The sequence below is a fragment of the Myotis daubentonii genome, chromosome 10 (assembly GCF_963259705.1).
Source record: "Myotis daubentonii chromosome 10, mMyoDau2.1, whole genome shotgun sequence".
NCBI lineage: Eukaryota > Metazoa > Chordata > Mammalia > Chiroptera > Vespertilionidae > Myotis > Myotis daubentonii.
This window is the reverse complement of record NC_081849.1, coordinates 18,187,447-18,204,759: the sequence shown is the minus strand read 5'-3', so window position 1 is coordinate 18,204,759 and position 17,313 is coordinate 18,187,447. Positions and strand designations below refer to the sequence as shown.

Here is a 17,313-nt window from a genome sequence, read left to right as displayed (position 1 = left end):
TGTCATCTAGGAACTCTTCTTACTTTGTAAAATCTGATTGACATTGGCTTAAACTCTCTATACCAGGGGTGGGCAAACTTTTTGACTCCAGGGCCACAATGGGTTCTTAAACTGGACCGGAGGGCCGGAACAAAAGCATGGATGGAGTGTTTGTGTGAACTAATATAAATTCAAAGTAAACATCATTACATAAAAGGGTACAGTCTTTTTTTTTTAGTTTTATTCATTTCAAACAGGCCGGATCTGGCCCCCGGTCCGTAGTTTGCCCATGGCTGCTCTATGCTCTTCTCTTTCTTCCTCTGCAACAGTTCAAAACCCTCCCAAATTGACAAGGAACCATATAGTAATTATAAACCACCTATGGGACTTTTGTCTTCTTTATAAGTCTTTTTCCGATTTCCCAATCCCCTTTTCCCTTCAGTTTATCTCAAACCCTTTTTCTTTAGGACTCCGTCTCATCATCTCCCCATGGCATCTCTCTCATCATTTTGGTCCTCTTCACACTCACCTACTAGGAACAAGGTACCTTTGTAACAGCCAACTCCCAGGTTTTTGTATCTCAGCTTCCATCTGCTTCAGGCATTTATTATGGTGTTTTTCCTAAAGACAGCTTCAACTCTTAAGGCTTCCTGGTGCCAGAATTAAGAATATAATTTTTATTCTCCTTTCATATATGTATTGGGCATATCTGTTAAACTGAACTTCTGCATCTGCCATTAGAAGACTGAAACACATCCAGACAGAAAACCATCGTATGGGGAAAGGATTGCAGGTATTTCATCTTGACTATGAAAGGAATGCGTAAGCCCTGGAGTGGAAATTTCTGATCTGGTCTTGGGTCTACAACTCTGATTTATCTCTCTGTCAAGTCATCCCTTGAGTTAATACTTGAAAGTGAGGGTGTGAAATATACGTACAAACGAAAAGGCCACTTTAACCAAAGACATTGTGCCAATTGGCACATCTCAACAGCATCTTTACCATTGCACAGAAAGGGGAAGGAAAGCCTATTTTCCCACTTTGCAGCAGCTCTCCATGCAGCCTTGGCATCTCCCAAGCTCCAGTGGTTGAACTATAGTGAAAGATGGGATGGAACCTGGTGGATGCAGAGATGTCTGCGGGGCAGAATCATAACTAGATGATGTGGGACTGAGGAGAATAAAAGGTAGATATTAGCATTGAGTTATCTGCCCAGAGACTTCTGGGAATGCTTAGTTGGCTGGTGAGGAGGTGGGTTGCAAGGGTTTAGTGTCCTGACAGAGTAAGTGGGACAGAGTCCAGTAGACCCAACCTTTCCCAGCAAGGGTTCAGGAATCTGGAGAAGGGGTTGAAACATAAATGGATACACTAGACAAGAAATATAAATTTAGAAGGCATGAGGGAAAGCCAGGAGGAGGCCTCACCTATGATTTGGACTAGGCTCCCCTAATCTCCCTACCCATGGCTTTTTATTTTCTAGAATATATATTTGCCCTTTAGCAAAGCAAACAGACATCAATGGTAAGGTTTGATAAACAATAAAGAATTATCAGCTTAGGAGATCGCCTTCAGCCTTTTGGCCAGCAGCAGGGTAATATAATGCTGATTTTTTTTCTGCCCTGCTGAATATCAAAGTCCATCAGCCTTCTGAGGACTTTGCGCATTTATTATGACCTGCTGTTCTTAACACCAGCATATCTCCCTTTTTGTTTTAATAAACTTAACAAGAATGTATGCCATTTGCAGAGCTCTGGTCCTTTTAAGATTTTTAAATTCAATGGAAACGATTGAGTTCTATTATGTCCTTTTAAAATTGTTGTCAGGCATCAAAGGAACTAGTTTGCAGTAAGCTCCCTTTTGGGCCATCAATTCTTTGAGTCCCCTTTCCAATCACTGTCCAAGTTTTTATGGGTTCCCTTCTCAATCACTGTCCCCTGTGACATGACAACAATTATCTTCCAGTTCTGGATGGTGGACAAATGGGCAATGGCTATTCAGGTCCAACCTTCTTTAGCTTGGTCCAGGGTAACCTACACCCATGCACAGCTGATGACTGCTAGCATGGCAAGACGTCTTTACCATTCCCCATCTCTGGCCTGTTTCTCCTCTGTCTCATCAGCGTGTTGCGTGGGGCCACTGCTATCTGTGGTTGGAGTAGTTGTCTGTCTGCAGCCTCGGGTACATGGGGAGCAGTTCCTCTCTCAGATCCATTGTTGCAGGAATCCACATGGCTTGGAGGGGTTTTCTGGAAATATATAAGCATATCCTTGGCCACAGGTTAATAAAGGGACCCTTCCATAAACTGAACTCAGGATCTTTTCATTTTGCCAAACCATTTTCCTTTGGCTTATTTTGACACTGTGTGTCTTGCCATCAGCATTACAAGTGAAAATATTTTAAGTAAAAAAAAGTTGATTTTCTACTTGAGAACCAAGATGGCGGCGTAAGGTACAGACCTGTGGTGCTGCCTCCCACAACAACATCAAGACTACCAACTATAAAACAAACAGTTGTCATTCAGAACCATGGGAAAGCTGGCCAAGTGGAAGCTCTACAACTGGAAGGAAAGAAAGAAGAGCATTGAGACTGAGTAGGTTGTGCAGAGGCTCCAAGAACGGAGGTACGGAGTCGCGGGCCAGGCTGGCTGCAACTGGATGCGCGGTTTTTTTCAATCAGAAGAGGATGCAGACTCTCAAATCCACTGAGTGTGTTTGCGGCGGGATCCTGAGGTCCCAGACCCCTACGTGGAGATGCGGGATGGCCTTGCAAAGGGTCGGAGAGCAAGAGTGGCTCTCTTGTGGAACTGCTCGCCGGCACTCGGGGATGTGACTCACTGAGTCGCGGAGAGGCAAGGAGATGCGGAGACACCATTGCCCTTGGGCCCGCCCTGGTGTTTCGCAGAGAACAGTGGTGCGGAGTTGCTGCAACTGGATGCACGGTTTTTTTTCAATCTGAAGGGGATGCAGACTCTCAAATCCACTGAGCGTGTTTAGGGCTAGATCAGCCGTGGGCAAACTATGGCCCGCGGGCTGGATCCGGCCCTTTTGAAATGAATAAAACTATTGAAAAAAAAGACCGTACCCTTTTATGTAATGATGTTTACTTTGAATTTATATTAGTTCACACAAACACTCCAACCATGCTTTTGTTCCAGCCCTCCGGTCCAGTTTAAGAACCCATTGTGGCCCTGGAGTCAAAAAGTTTGCCCACCCCTGGGCTAGATCCTGAGGTACCAGAACCCTACGGGGAGAGGCGGGACGGCCTTGCAACGGGCCGGAGAGTGAGAGTGGCTGTCTCACGGAACTGCTTGCCGGCACTCGGGGGCGTGAGTCGCTGAGTCGTGGAGAGGCCAGCAGACGCGGAGACACCATTGCCCCCTTGCTCCACCCTGGTGATTCCCGGGGACCCCGCCCTACTCAATTTACACCCTCACCCAAGCTGTGCTAGTGGCACCAAGAGAACCACCGGCACTTTTTCAGCCCAGCCAAGCAGAATGCAGATTTCAACTCCTCACATACATAAGGGACACACTCAAGAAGCAGAACCAGGTTCAGAGGAAGCCGGAGCCGGACACGGCTGAGCCGGCAACGTGGAATGCTGTACCAGCAAATGCACAGGTATGTCCACCAGATCCAGTCTCACATGGGATGCTGGGAGACGGCAGACAGGCAGTCTGTGCACTTGGTAGAAAATGAAATCCAAGCAAGCATACTAGATATTCAGCCACCAGGAACGCCTGGAGATTTTGTCCAGCAAGGAGCCGCCCAACAAAGGACAGAATGCCAAACTTCGTGTTGCTGAGACGGCCCCCGTGAGGCCAAAACAGCCCCGATGAGGCTGAGATGGCCCCGGTGAGGTTGAGACAGTCCGGTGAGGTTGAATCGGCCCCAGTGATATTGAAATGGCCCTGGTGAGGTCGAGACAGCCCCAGTGAGGTCGAGACGGCACCTGTGAGATTGAGATGGCACCTGTGAGGTCAAAACGGCTGCGGTGTGGTTGAAACAGCCCCGGTGAGGCTGAAATGGCCCCGGTGAGGTTGAATCGGCCCCGGTGAGGTCAAAATGGCCCCTGTGAGGTTGAGACAGCTCTGGTGAGGTCGAGACGGCCCCAGTGAGGTCGAGACGGCACCTGTGAGATTGAGACGGCACCTGTGAGGTCGAAATGGCCGCGGTGTGGTTGAAACAGCCCCGGTGAGGCTGAAATGGCCCCGGTGAGGCTGAGACAGCCCCGGTAAAGTTGAGACGGCCCCGGTGGGGTTGCAACAGCCCCGGTGGGGTTGCAACAGCTGCAGTGAGGTTGCAAAGTCCCTGGTGAGGTTGAAACAGCCCCTGTGAAGTTGAGACAGCCCCTGTGAGGCTGAGACAGCCCCAGTGAAGCTGGGACGGCCCCAGTGAGGTTGAGACGGCTCTGGTGAGGTTGAGAAGGCCCCGGTGAGGTTGAAATGGCCCCTGTGAGGTTGAGACAGCTCTGGTGAGGTTGAGAAGGCCCCGGTGAGGTTGAGACGGCCCTGGTGAGGTTGAGGCGGCCCCGGTGAGGGTGAAACAGCCCCGGTGAGGCTGAAACGGCCCCGGTGAGGCTGAAACAGCCCCGGTGAGGTTGAGGTGGCCCCTGTGAGGATGGGACAGCCCCTGTGAGTCTGGGACGACCCCTGTGATGCTGAGATGGCCCCTGTGAGGCTGGGACAACCCCTGTGATGCTGAGATGGCCCCTGTGAGACTGAGACTGCCCCTGGGAAGCTGAGAAAAATACCACATGAACTCACTCATTTATAGATAATAAGGACCACTATAGACTGATGAACAAAAATGGATACAGAGGCAGAGCAGCATTGAGCAGAATGTCAAACTACAGTTGGAACTCTGAGGAGGGTAGGAGATCAACCGAAGGACTTATATGCATGCATATGAGAATAACAAATGGACACAAGACACAGGGGTGGTGGAAGCTGGGGGAATGTCAAGGGGGGAGGGGAGGAGAAGACATGGGTAATACTCTTTGTAATACTTTAAGAAATAAAAATAAATAAATAAAGTAAAAAAAAGTTAAAGTAATTAAGTCTTGATGTAATTTACATACAGGAGATTATTCCACTATCCCCCCGTTTTTGTGTTAACATGTAAGAAGGATTTTTACAACTAAGTTCCCCTGAATATTCACTTATTTCAATTTGCAAATTTAAATCAGTCTGAAATAAGGCTTATTTTCTAACTTTACTTGTCCTTGGATGTGGATAGTAAATGACACCAACTGAATTTCTGCTATAAGTCTTTCAGTATAATGACATAAGCTTTGCTAGGGAGGCAAAAATGAAAACTAATTACTACTTACTTTTCTTTTTGAGGCCTAATACATTGGTTCTTAATTACAGTTTTCCAGGTATTCAAAGGGAATTCCTTCTGTGTTTTTTTTTTTCTCCCAGAGTAACATCTAGGCCACATTTAGAGAGTTTTTTAGAAAACTTTATTCTTTCTTTGAAACAGACCAACAAACTTAGTTGCTTTTCAGACATTGGCCAATACTGCCCTGAATACATTTTAAGTGACTCTCTTTTCACTTATGATGACTTATTAATGATCAGCTTATCATTAAGCTGAGAATAATAACTTTTATTTTACCGTGTAAATAGTAGCAGAGGAGATTTTAAAATTTCTCCCTTTTATTAAGCTTAAAATTTACTTTTAAACAGTATTCTTTTTGGCTAGTGCTCACTTGCATACGTATGCAAATTTTTACTTTGGCTTCTGTTAGACCCAATTGCTCATAAAAATACTGGCTTCTCATATAACTGAATTTATATGAGACCTTGATTATATTGTAGAAAGCTAATTTATTAAGTAATTAAAGTAAGCATCTTATTGAAAAAGCAAAGTAAGACCCTAACTGGTTTTGCTCAGTGGCTAGAGCATCGGCCTATGGACTGAAAGGTCCCAGGTTTGATTCTGTTGAAGGGCATGTAGCTTGGTTGCAGGCACATCCTCAGTAGGAGGTGTGCAGGAGGCAGCTGATCAATGTTTCTCTCTCATCTATGTTTCTAACTCTCTGTCCTTCTCCCTTCCTCTCTGTAAAGAATCAATAAGATATATTTTTTTAAAAAAGCAAAGTAAGCAAACATATATTTGACCCATGAAGTACAGATGCCGCCCAACCCCCCAAACTATCTGACAAGCAGGCTGCCTGAGGGCTTTAAAATTCCATTGCTGAGTAACCTGGTTTTGCTTAAAAAATATTCAGCAATTTTCTCTTGCCCTCCCTTAGAGGTTGAAATCTTTATAATATTTCGGCTGGTCCGAGTGCAGTGGTGTCTTATAATATTTAAAATATATGTATATAAATAAAATATAGTTATTAATTTTTATTTGATAATGTTTCCCTCGTGATATCAAGTATATTAAATTGGCCTAATTAAAAAATAGTTCTTTTAAGAAGAGAGAATAAATCTTTGAATCATTCCAGGGCCCTTGAAATGTCCCAAGGCCATCTCTCAATTAAAGTCTTGAAATTTAACTTGGAAAGAACATCAAATATATATAAACCAAATATTATATTATATAGTTTTTATAATTATTCTAAAAGATATTAATTAAATTTAAACTGGTTTTTATATTAAAAATTTAGTTCAGACAATAGAATTAATCCTCTTTTTTTAAATCAGACCATATAAGATATTATATCCTAGAATGAAATTTTATCACACATAGCACACATAAAGACTACAGTATATTGTTAACTACTAATTTCTATAGAGAAAATATAAGAACTATTTTCTCAAAAATAAATTTGTATACTTTCTGCATTTTGATATCACAACTATATAATTTTTCCTAATTTAATTTTAACTTTATATTCTTAGAAGCCTAAATTTTAGGGGGCAAGTTAAGTACTTAGCATTTCTCAGATTAGTAATAGCTTCACATTTTTAAGGATATATTTCAAAAATACAGGACATATTTAATTAATAGATTCTATTCTGTCCTCTAGATTTTTCATACAAGGCAAACTCAGATTAATATTTTAGTATGTTGTTATTTTAAAATACCTAGATATTTTATAAGTTTTTTATTATTCAATTCAGCAAACTCCAAAGCTTTAAGTTGCCAAAGACTTTGGAAGTAGGCCTGTCGCTATTTGAATGTAAAAGCGCCATAGTCTTTCCTTAGAGATAACATCTAAAGTTTCTGCTGCGGGAAATGGGACCAGCCCCCTCCTCCATCTGAAAGCACAGCCAGTCTTCCACCTGGGTGACTGGGCACCTGCCATCAATGTACCTATACTTATCACTGAAAAGCTCCACTACAAATCCTTCATTTTAGTTACATCTATTTATCCATGTTTCAACAATTTTGAGATTTTTAAAGCCAATTATTCCATCTAAGGCATTTACTTTGGCAAATTCTGTAACAGAGATAACTCACTGACTTTCAGTGGCCTTAATGTTAACTTTGGAAGGCAATCTATTATTATTTAAAATCTACCCTTTATTATGGAAACACTAATCTTGTTTCCTAAATCCAGCCTGTATATTTTCTTGGGTCATTTCTGCCATCTTTTTGAGAAAAACAGTATTGGGTTTACTCTAAAGCATCTGTAAAGAGATGGAGCTCAGTTTAAGAAGCCATCCAAAATTGGCAGGGGTACGCCATTTCTCTTAAACTGTCCTTTTTCTCTTCACGAGTACAGAAATCCTAGACATATCCCTTGAATTGTGCCAAATTTTACATGACAGACCGGGAAATAAAAAACATGGAGAAAAGGAGACTTTTCTTTTTGTGATCTCTACCTCCCTTTGTCCCCTAGGACAGGGACCCTAGGCCACGTGTCGCGCTCATATTCATTCTTCGCACCCCCACACCCTGTTTGCTATGGGCAAATTCAGTAAATGGCCTGGCCACCTAGGTTTATTTTCCCATTAAATTAAATTAAAGGCATGCTTAATAGACTAACAATAAACACATTAAACCAAGCAAGAAGAACAGATAAAACCACAACAAATAATCACCAATAACACATAGACAAGTCTTAATAAATCAGAGTTATTCTCATAAATCTTTTCCTATTCCACTCTCCATAGCATTGACTAGCCTTTAAAGTTATTTTACCTAAAATCTGTCTGTCTCAAGGCATCATATGGTAATTTTCAGAGAAAGCCTCAAAGAGTCCCCCTGCAAGAGAGCTGACAGCTCTAAACTCTCTAGCTGCTGAACCTTTCCTCACTAGAGGTGGAGGATCCCGTGGGGTTTTTTTGTTTAGTTATTACAGACTTTTGATCCCCAATACAAATCAGGCATTTTGCAATTTGAACAAGAACCCACATAATTAAAAATGACAAGGGCACTCATTTTCCTTGAGCCTGATTTAAGAGAGTACCCTTTGACATTTCAATTTCTCTATCCTTGAGTATACAAGCTGTAAATTTACGATGATATTTTTGCCTTTTAGTCAAAATCTTGCCCATTATAACCTGGCTTGAAATAAAAGACATCCTTGTCCATTTTAGATCGCAACTTCCAAAGCTGGTGCGAGCTTTATATGCAGTGAATCTCCCCACCTTTTTCTGGTGATCTCCACCTTTACTACTGAACTTCCTTTTTTCCCTCCATCCAACCTTCTTCTCCAGTCCCTGTCTTGGGAGCCATAAATGCCATAAGCTTTAGCAGCAAGGGTTCAGGAATGTGGACAAGGGGCTGCATCATAAATGGATACACAAGACAAGAAATATAAATTTAGAAGGCATGGGGGAAAGCCAGGTGGAGGCCTCGCCCTCTATTGTAGTGAGCTCCCCAAATCTCTGGACCCATGGCTTTTTATTTTCTAGAATATACATTTGCCCTTTAGCAAAGCAAACAGATATCAATGGTAAGGTTTGGTAAACAATAAAGAATTATCAGCTTAGGGGATCACCTTCAGCCAGTTGGCCAGCAGCAGGGTAATATAATGCTGATTTTCAACACTGCTGAATATCAAAGTCCATCAGCCTTCTGAGGACTTCTCACATTTATTATGACCTGCTGGTCTTAGCCTCTAGAAGCCAGTGAAATTTGAATTACTTTTATTGATCATTTGCATCCACATTGTGCATGTTCTAAAATCTCAGATAGCTGGATGAAACCGTTTCTTTTATATAAGTAGAGAAAGGGGAAATTATGAATCTCCCTCCCTCCACTACTGCATACACAGAGACACTCTTCCAGAATCTGTTAAATATGTGGACAAGGGGCTGCAACATAAATGGATACACAAGACAAGAAATATAAATTTAGAAGGCATGGGGGAAAGCCAGGTGGAGGCCTCGCCCTCTTGGAGTGAGCTCCCTGAATCTCTGGACCCATGGCTTGTTATTTTCTAAAATATACATTTGCCCTTTAGCAAAACAAACAGACATCAATGGTAAGGTTTGGTAAACAATAAAGGATTGTTTCTGTTAAATATTTAAAACCCTCTCACTGTCTTCTTTTCCATAAAGTGCAAGGGAAAACTTATCCTGGATGAGTATTAGAAGAAGTTGGGTAGAATCCAGAAATTAAAACGACAAACAGAAATAATATCTATCTCTTGTCTTTGGGACACCTAATAATTCACAGAGAGCTTTTACATATATTTTCACTGAAAAGGCAGGTCAAGATTATTCAATCCAACTCAGCTGGAAAACAGACCCAAGAAGGTCAAATGAATTACTTAAATTCACAAGACTGGTTAATATCATCCCTAAGAACCAAAGAAAAAGGAGAGGAAAGCAAGGGATACATTTTAAAGGAGCAACAAGTTTAATTTGGGGAAAGATGGTTAGGTCTTAAAGGGCGGTGCTTTTAGAAAGATGAACAGTACCTCTAATGCGTGAACCAAGAACAGGACATTCTTTTGAGTTTGAGTAGCTTGATATGAATTTCAGGCACCAAGAGGCTATGCACCTGTGTTCTCTAAATGGTAAGTATCCTGCCCTGTAACACTTAACACTCAGACAAAAAGTGTGCTGCATAACTCAGAACTCAGAGCAGAAGATAAAGACGGTTGTGTCCCTGGGTTTTAGGAGCAAGTGTTGGGACACTTGTGAGTGGCGACGTTAAATTTAGTAGGAGTTATGTGACTTCTAGAGCCCAGCACCTGTGTACAAACATATATAAATCATAAATACATGAAACCATTGACAACTGGAAAGTAACCCCCTGCCCTTCACACAATGTCCCATGTGGAGGAGACGCAAAAATGGTGCATTTTTGGTAGAACCTGACATGAAGTTTGTTCCTAATTAGACACACCACAAAATTTATTGAGTGGATATTTGTATGCACCCTCCCCTGCCTACTGTTCAAGTTACATGGATTCACAACCTTCAGTTGCACCATTTGCCAATTTAGGATCCTGGTATTCAAGGATTTTCAAGATCTGCCTCTGAACTACTGGCCCAGCCTTAACTTCCAATAATCTCCAACATAAACCCAAGTGTTTGCACCCAATGCATCTGCTCCTTGTTTCCTGAATATCCATGCATAGCTCTACTTCCTCACATTTGCTGATACCGTTTACCTGACTTGGCACCATATAAAAGCTCTGTAAATTTCTCTTCCTTTTACCTCTTTTTCTTTTTATTACAATATAATGGATAGGCAACACTGTAAGTTTAAGGCATACAACATGTTGATTTGATATTCTTATATATCAAATTATCATCTGTCACATCACATAGTTATCATTTCTTTTTTTGTGGTGAAAACATTTAAGATATAGTCACATGAGCTCACTCATATGTGGAATCTAATGAACAAAATAAACTGATGAACAAAATAGATCCAGAGACATAGAAACATAGAACAGACTGTCTAGTCTGAGAGGGAAGGCATGGGAAGGTGGGAAGAGATATAGCAAAGAACTTGTATGCATATATGCTTAACCCATGGTCACTGACAATAGGGTGGTGAAGGCCTGAGGTGGAGGGCTGGGGTGTGCTAGAAGAGGTCAAATGGGGGGAAAATGGGAACATCTGTAATACTTTCAACAATAAAGATATTTTAAAAGATATAGTCACAGCAATTTTCAAGTGTATAATATAGTATTGTTAACTAATATAATCACAGTGCTGTGCATTTAATTCCCAGAACCTACTTATCTTCTTAACTGCAACTTTGTACCCTTTGACCAATATATTCCAAATTTCCCCATCATCCTTTTTCCTCTGAGCCTTTTAATTCTCAGCTTTATGTTACAATATACCACACAACAAGTGTCACTTCCACACCAGCAACACTGGATACTCAAGAATGTGGTCCCAGAATGGAGATAGAAAAACACCTGGCTTCATGAAGGTGCTATTGTAATTGTTTAGGCAACTACAAAGCCAATTTTCCTCTGTTGAGATTACAAAGGCTAGAAGGACAAGTTGCCTCAAACAGCTCAGAGTGTGAACACAGGTCTTCACCACAGACCACTGGCTGCTTAGCTCAGGCTCAGGGTCTGGGTATGGGCTTTGAGCAGCATGAGCATGTGACAGGGATGGTGCAGCAAAGGCCATGCTATGCTGCTGGAGAAGGAAGCAGCTGGCAGGTGCAGTCGCATCAGCAGGTGCCTAACAGATCAGATCGCCCTTCATCCACTGGCGTAAGACTTCCTTGTGAGCCCACAGATTCTTCCAGAAATATCTAATGGGCACCTTCCAGAAGAGTGCAATTTTACAAAACCAGATTACACCAGAGTCCATGGCATTTTATGTTAATATCATCAGTGATCCATTTGTCTCCACAGTCTGGTCAGAGAAAAGGAAGCACAAAGATAATAAATTGAAGGAAAAAAAAGTGAGCAAGGCATCTAGGCCTTTCTATTCAATAGGCTTAATTTTTTAAAATTGTTTACTCTTTTATTTTGAGCAGTGTGAGCGGTAACAGAAAGAGCTTAGCTATGTAAGGAGAAAACAACTCAATGCAGTGATATTAATGGGACAAGAACAACTCCAAAGATATAAAAAGGTCAACTCTTTTGAACTGGAAGATCAACAGCAAAGGTGCCACACCTCGACGTAGGGAATGCAATGGGGTCTGTGCAGTGGTTTCTTGAGTTGAAGAATTTGACAGGCAGCTATGAAGTGGTCTGTATTGGAGGGTGATACTTGAAGGTCTGGAGTTCCAGCAATTTTGTGGGTAGAATCTCAGAGTAAGGAGATTCTATATTATTTCTATATTATTTTTTCTATATTTTTTTTTTATTGACACTCATACTTTGGTTGCTTCATCTACCCACAGCTCCTGTGGAAGCTGGGGAGACAGGGATTCTGAATTTGTCATGATTACAGCACTCAGTTAGCAAAATAGATATATCACCCAGGACATGAAAAAACAGTGAAGGATTTGTCTTTCCTGCGGTTCAAATTGTAGGTTAAAAGAATGAAGCTATCATTTAAAGGAGATGGGGAAATAAGTTAAAGACAAGACACCTCACAGAGATAAAGAGGAATCAATGGCATGGTTAAGAAACAGGCATTTCATTTATGGGAATTATCAAATAACCTCAAGAGCACAAATCCACATTCAAATAACATTTCCCTCCATCCCAGGTCTGATAACAAACCAGCAAGCAAAGCATAAGCAAATTCTGCAGATTGGAACATGCAAAATCAAAATTGAGCTAGGGTTAATTTGCATCCATAGAGAGGTATTTTCTTGCATCAGACAATAGACCAGGAATGTATTTTCTACTTGGAAATTATTGCAGAGATTCAGGGTCTGTGTGCAGAAGATACTTTGGAGTGGAAGAATGATACCCAACGAACTCACTGTTTTCTTCATGACCATCTATTTGCTCGAGTCCTTGACAATAATTGTGCAGAGCAGCTTAATTGTTGCGGTGCTGAGCAGAGAGTGGGTGCAGGTCAAAAGGCTGTCACCTGTGGACATGATTCTCATCAGCCTGGGCGTCTGCCGCTTCTTTCTACAGTGGTCATCAGCGCTGCACAACTTTTGCTCCTATTTCAACCCTGACGATGACCTTTGGTACATAGCAATCATCTGGGAATTTACTAATACTCTTGCATTCTGGTTAACCAGCTTGCTAGCTGTCGTCTACTGTGTCAAAGTCTCTTCCTTCACCTACGCCATCTTCCTCTGGCTGAGGTGGAGAATTTTGAGGTTGGTTCCCCAGCTGTTGCTGGGCTCTGTGATGATTTCCTGTGTGACAATCATTGTTTCAGCTATTAAACATTACATCAAGACTCAGTTAATCTTGCAATTACCTGGAAACATCTCGAAGACTGAGACACTTAGGACATTCTTGGAAAAATATTATGTAGGTCAGCATCTGGCAATGTTGTTCATTCCTTTCCTCCTGTTCCTGACCTCCACCATCTTGCTCATAGCCTCATTGTGCCAACACTTGAGGCAGATACGACATCACGACACTGGCCACAGCAACTCCAGCATGAAAGCTCATGCCACTGCCCTGAGGTTTCTTGCCTTCTTCCTCATCTTCTTCACCTCTTACTTTTTGACCATAATCATCTCCACTAAATACATCCTAAGGCATAAGACTTCCTGGTTCTGGGCCGGCGAAACTATCATCTATGCTACAGTCTCTATTCATTTAACTTCACTAATGCTGAGTAGCACTACGTTGAAAAAGGTCTTAAAGGTAAACTGCTGTGGCCCAAAGCTGCCTGAGTCTCCAGGTACAGCAAGACCCTAAGCAAATGGGAACTTGCATTGATGCAACTAATACCAACTGCCAGCTCTACTCTTCACAATCCTATGTGATAGGCACAGAGTGCGCGTGCCCTCTCCCTCCTCCACCACTGCTGCCTCCTTCCTCTGCTGCTCCTGGAACTGCTTATGTGCTCTTTTGGTGCGGGCCTGGTACCTCTTTTGTGAAAACTCTGGCTCTCGCCATGGCCGACGAAAAGCCCAAGGAAGGAGTCAAAACTGAGAACAACGATCATATTAATTTGAAGGTGGCCGGGCAGAATGGTTCTGTGGTGCAGTTTAAGATTAAGAGGCATCCACCACTTAGTGATCTAATGAAAGCCTATTGTGAACGACAGGGTTTGTCAATGAGGCAGATCAGATTCTGATTTGACGGGCAGCCTATCAATGAAACAGACACACCTGCACATTTGAAAATGGAGGATGAAAATACAATTGATGTGTTCCAGCAGCAGACAGGAGGGGTCTACTAAAAAGGGATCCTGCTACTTTACTCCAGAACTCTGTGCCTCCAGACCAAGAAGACAGTCTCAATTAGAAAACTGCAATTTGGTTTCAACACATCTGACTACTACAGAATAGTTTTCTTTGTTCTTTCATTTTCCCCTTCCCCATTCCTTTATTGTACATAAAGTAACTGATGTATGTGCACAAGCATTTGAATTTTTTTTTTTAACTAAATGGCCAATGGTATGTTTTGATCTACATCAAATGAGATGGGATGGGGGAAAAAAAAATACTGGTTCTGTGAAAACACCCCCTTTCTCCATTAGTGGCATGCTCATCCAGCTCTTATCTTTATATTCCAGTAAGTTATTTTACTCTGACTTAACAAAAAAAGAACAACATAAAAATTCTTGCATACCTTGTTTGATTGGAGAATTTTAATGTTTTACATTTATCATTGAAAAAACAAGGACAGCCAAAACCGGTTTGGCTCAGTGGATAGAGCGTCGGCCTGCGGACTGAGGGGTCCCGGGTTCGATTCTGGTCAAGGGCATGTACCTGGGTTGCGGGCACATCCCCAGTGGGGGATGTGCAGGAGGCAGCTGATCGGTGTTTCTCTCTCATCGATGTTTCTAGCTCTCTATCTTTCTCCCTTCCTCTCTGTAAAAAAAATCAATAAAATATATTTAAAAAAGAAAAAAAGAAAAACCAAGGACAATTTTATAACTTTTTTGTACGTAACTGTTACATGTAGGGCAATCTGTCTTTAAGTAGGGATGAATTACTCTAAAAAAATGAATCCTAGATAGTTTTCCCTTCAAGTCAAGTGTCTTGTTGTTTAAATAAACTTCTTGTTTAAAATAAAAAAGAGAAAGAAAAAACAATCCTATGTGATAGTAATGTTTCCTAAATACAAGGAAGACCAAGCAAGCCTCGCTCTCTTCCATCCCCACAGCCATTCATCTCTAAACAGCCAGTCTTTCTCTATTCTATGCCACTCCTATCTCTTCCTCTCTATAGTCCCCAGGTTGGTCGCAACTTTCTCATGACTTCCCCATCTCTCCTCAGTCTTTTCAATCTCTGGAGTTTTACTCCCAGTGTATTCTACACAAAAGAGCCAAAATCATGATGTCCATTCATTATATTTATTTTATCCTTTTCATGACTGCCAATTGCTTCACACATTACTAGAAATAGCTTCCCCACAATAATTTATTGCCTACACCCTGAAGGTTCTCCATGCTAAGGTCCCAATTAATCAATTTTTCTAAATTTAGACAGGAAAATGTCTGACCATCTTTCTTTCTCTCTGTTCTTTCTGGACCTTTATCCAATGGCATAACTTTTCTTATTTGTTTCTCTTCCACACAATGTGACATTTTTCCTTTAAAACTCAAGTCAAAACTTAACTCTTCTTTTGTTTTCATTTGTCAAGACATTATATTCTCCCCAGAACAGCAAACTACATACCTAATCTAGATTCTTCCTAGAACATCTCCAAATATTGGCAACTTAACTGCCTCAATTGCATATGGTTTCTATTGGCAGGATTCTTGCCTCTCAATTGTACTACAGTTTGGAATAAATTATCTAGAAAGATTCCCAGATTGAGATTTAGACTCTTCTAACTTCATAAAATCTGAGTGATATTGGCTTAAACTCTCTATACTCTTCTATTTCTTCCTCTGCAACAGTTCAAAATCCTCCCAAATTGACAAGAATATAGGAGCCATATAGTAATCTATTATAAACCACCTATGGGACTTTTCTGTTCTTTATAAGTCCTTTTCTGCTTCCCCAATCTCCTTTTCCCTTCAGCTTATCTCAAATCCTGTTTCTTGTAGGACTCCATCTCACCATCTCCACATGGCATCTCTCTCATCATTTCTGTCCTCTTCACCCTCACCTACTAGCAAAAAGGATCTTGGACACAGCCAAATCCCAGGCTTTTGGGTCTCAGCTTCCATCTGCTTCAGGAATTTATTAGGGTGTTTTCCTAAAGACAGCTTCATCTCTTAAGGCTTCCTGGTGCCAGAAGTTAAGAATATAATTTTTATACTCCTTTCATATATGTATTGGGCATATCTGGAAACTGAACTTCTGGATCTGCCATTAGAAGACTGAAACACATCCAGACAGAAAGCCATCCTACGGGGAAAGGAATGGAGGTATATCAAGCTTGACTATGAAAGGAATGCGTAAGCCTTGGAGTGGAAATTTCTGATCTGGTCTTGGGTCTATCTCTCTGATTTATCTCCCTGTCAAATCATCCCTTGAGTTAATACTTGAAACTGAGGGTTCGAAATATAAGTACAAACGGAAATACACTGTAACCAAAGACACTGTGCCAATTGGCACATCTCAGCAGCATCTTTACCATTGCGCAGAAAGGGGAGTAAAGCCTATTTTCCCACTTCGCAGCAGCTCGCCGTGCAGCCTTGGCATCTCCCAAGCTCCAGTGGTTGAACTATAGTAGAAGGTGGGATGGAACCTGGTGGATGCGGTGATGTCTGTGGAGCAGAATCATAACTAGATGATGTGGGACTGAGGAGAAATAAAAGGTAGATGTCAGCATTGAGTTATCTGCCCAGGGACTTCTGGGAATGCTTAGTAGGCTGGTGAGGAGGTGGGTTGCAAGAGTTTAGTGTCCTGACAGAGTAAGTGAGACAGAGGCCAATGAAATTTGAATTACTGCTATTGATCATTCGCATCCACATTGTGCATGTTCTAAAATCTCATATCTGATAAGGGCCTAATTTCCAAAATTCATAGGGAACTCATACAACTTAACAAAAGGAAGATAAACAATCCAATCAAAAAATGGGCAAAGGATCTAAATAGACACCTTTCAAAAGAGGACATTCAGAAAGCCAAGAGACATATGAAAACATGCTCAAAGTCACTAATCATCCGAGAAATGCAAATCAAAACAACAATGAGGTACCATCTCACACCTGTCAGACTGGCTATCATCAACAAATCAACAAACGACAAGTGCTGGAGAGGATGTGAAGAAAAAGGAACACTTGTGCACTGCTGGTGGGAATGCAGACTGGTGCAGCCACTATGGAAGACAGTATGGAGTTTCCTGAAAAAAACTAAAAATGGAACTCCCATTTGACCCTGTGATCCCACTTCTAGGAATATATCCCAAGAAACCAGAAACACCAATAAGAAAGGATATATGCACCCATATGTTCACAGCATCACA

General features: G+C 41.6%; 1 protein-coding gene and 1 pseudogene across 1 annotated transcript; both read left to right on the top strand.

The window, feature by feature from the left end:
• The first annotated feature begins 12,717 nt into the window (after positions 1-12,717).
• On the top strand, positions 12,718-13,641 carry LOC132211268 (taste receptor type 2 member 16-like). Its single transcript, XM_059656031.1, has one exon. The coding sequence runs from the start codon at positions 12,718-12,720 to the stop codon at positions 13,639-13,641; it is 924 nt and encodes a 307-aa protein (XP_059512014.1).
• Positions 13,642-13,824: 183 nt separating this feature from the next.
• On the top strand, positions 13,825-14,569 carry LOC132211415 (small ubiquitin-related modifier 2-like; annotated as a pseudogene).
• The last annotated feature ends 2,744 nt before the right edge of the window (positions 14,570-17,313 follow it).

What these genes read in the sequence shown, in the direction of transcription:
- LOC132211268 (XM_059656031.1), top strand. Translation starts at nt 12,718, where the DNA reads ATGATACCCAACGAACTCACTGTTTTCTTCATGACCATCTATTTGCTC.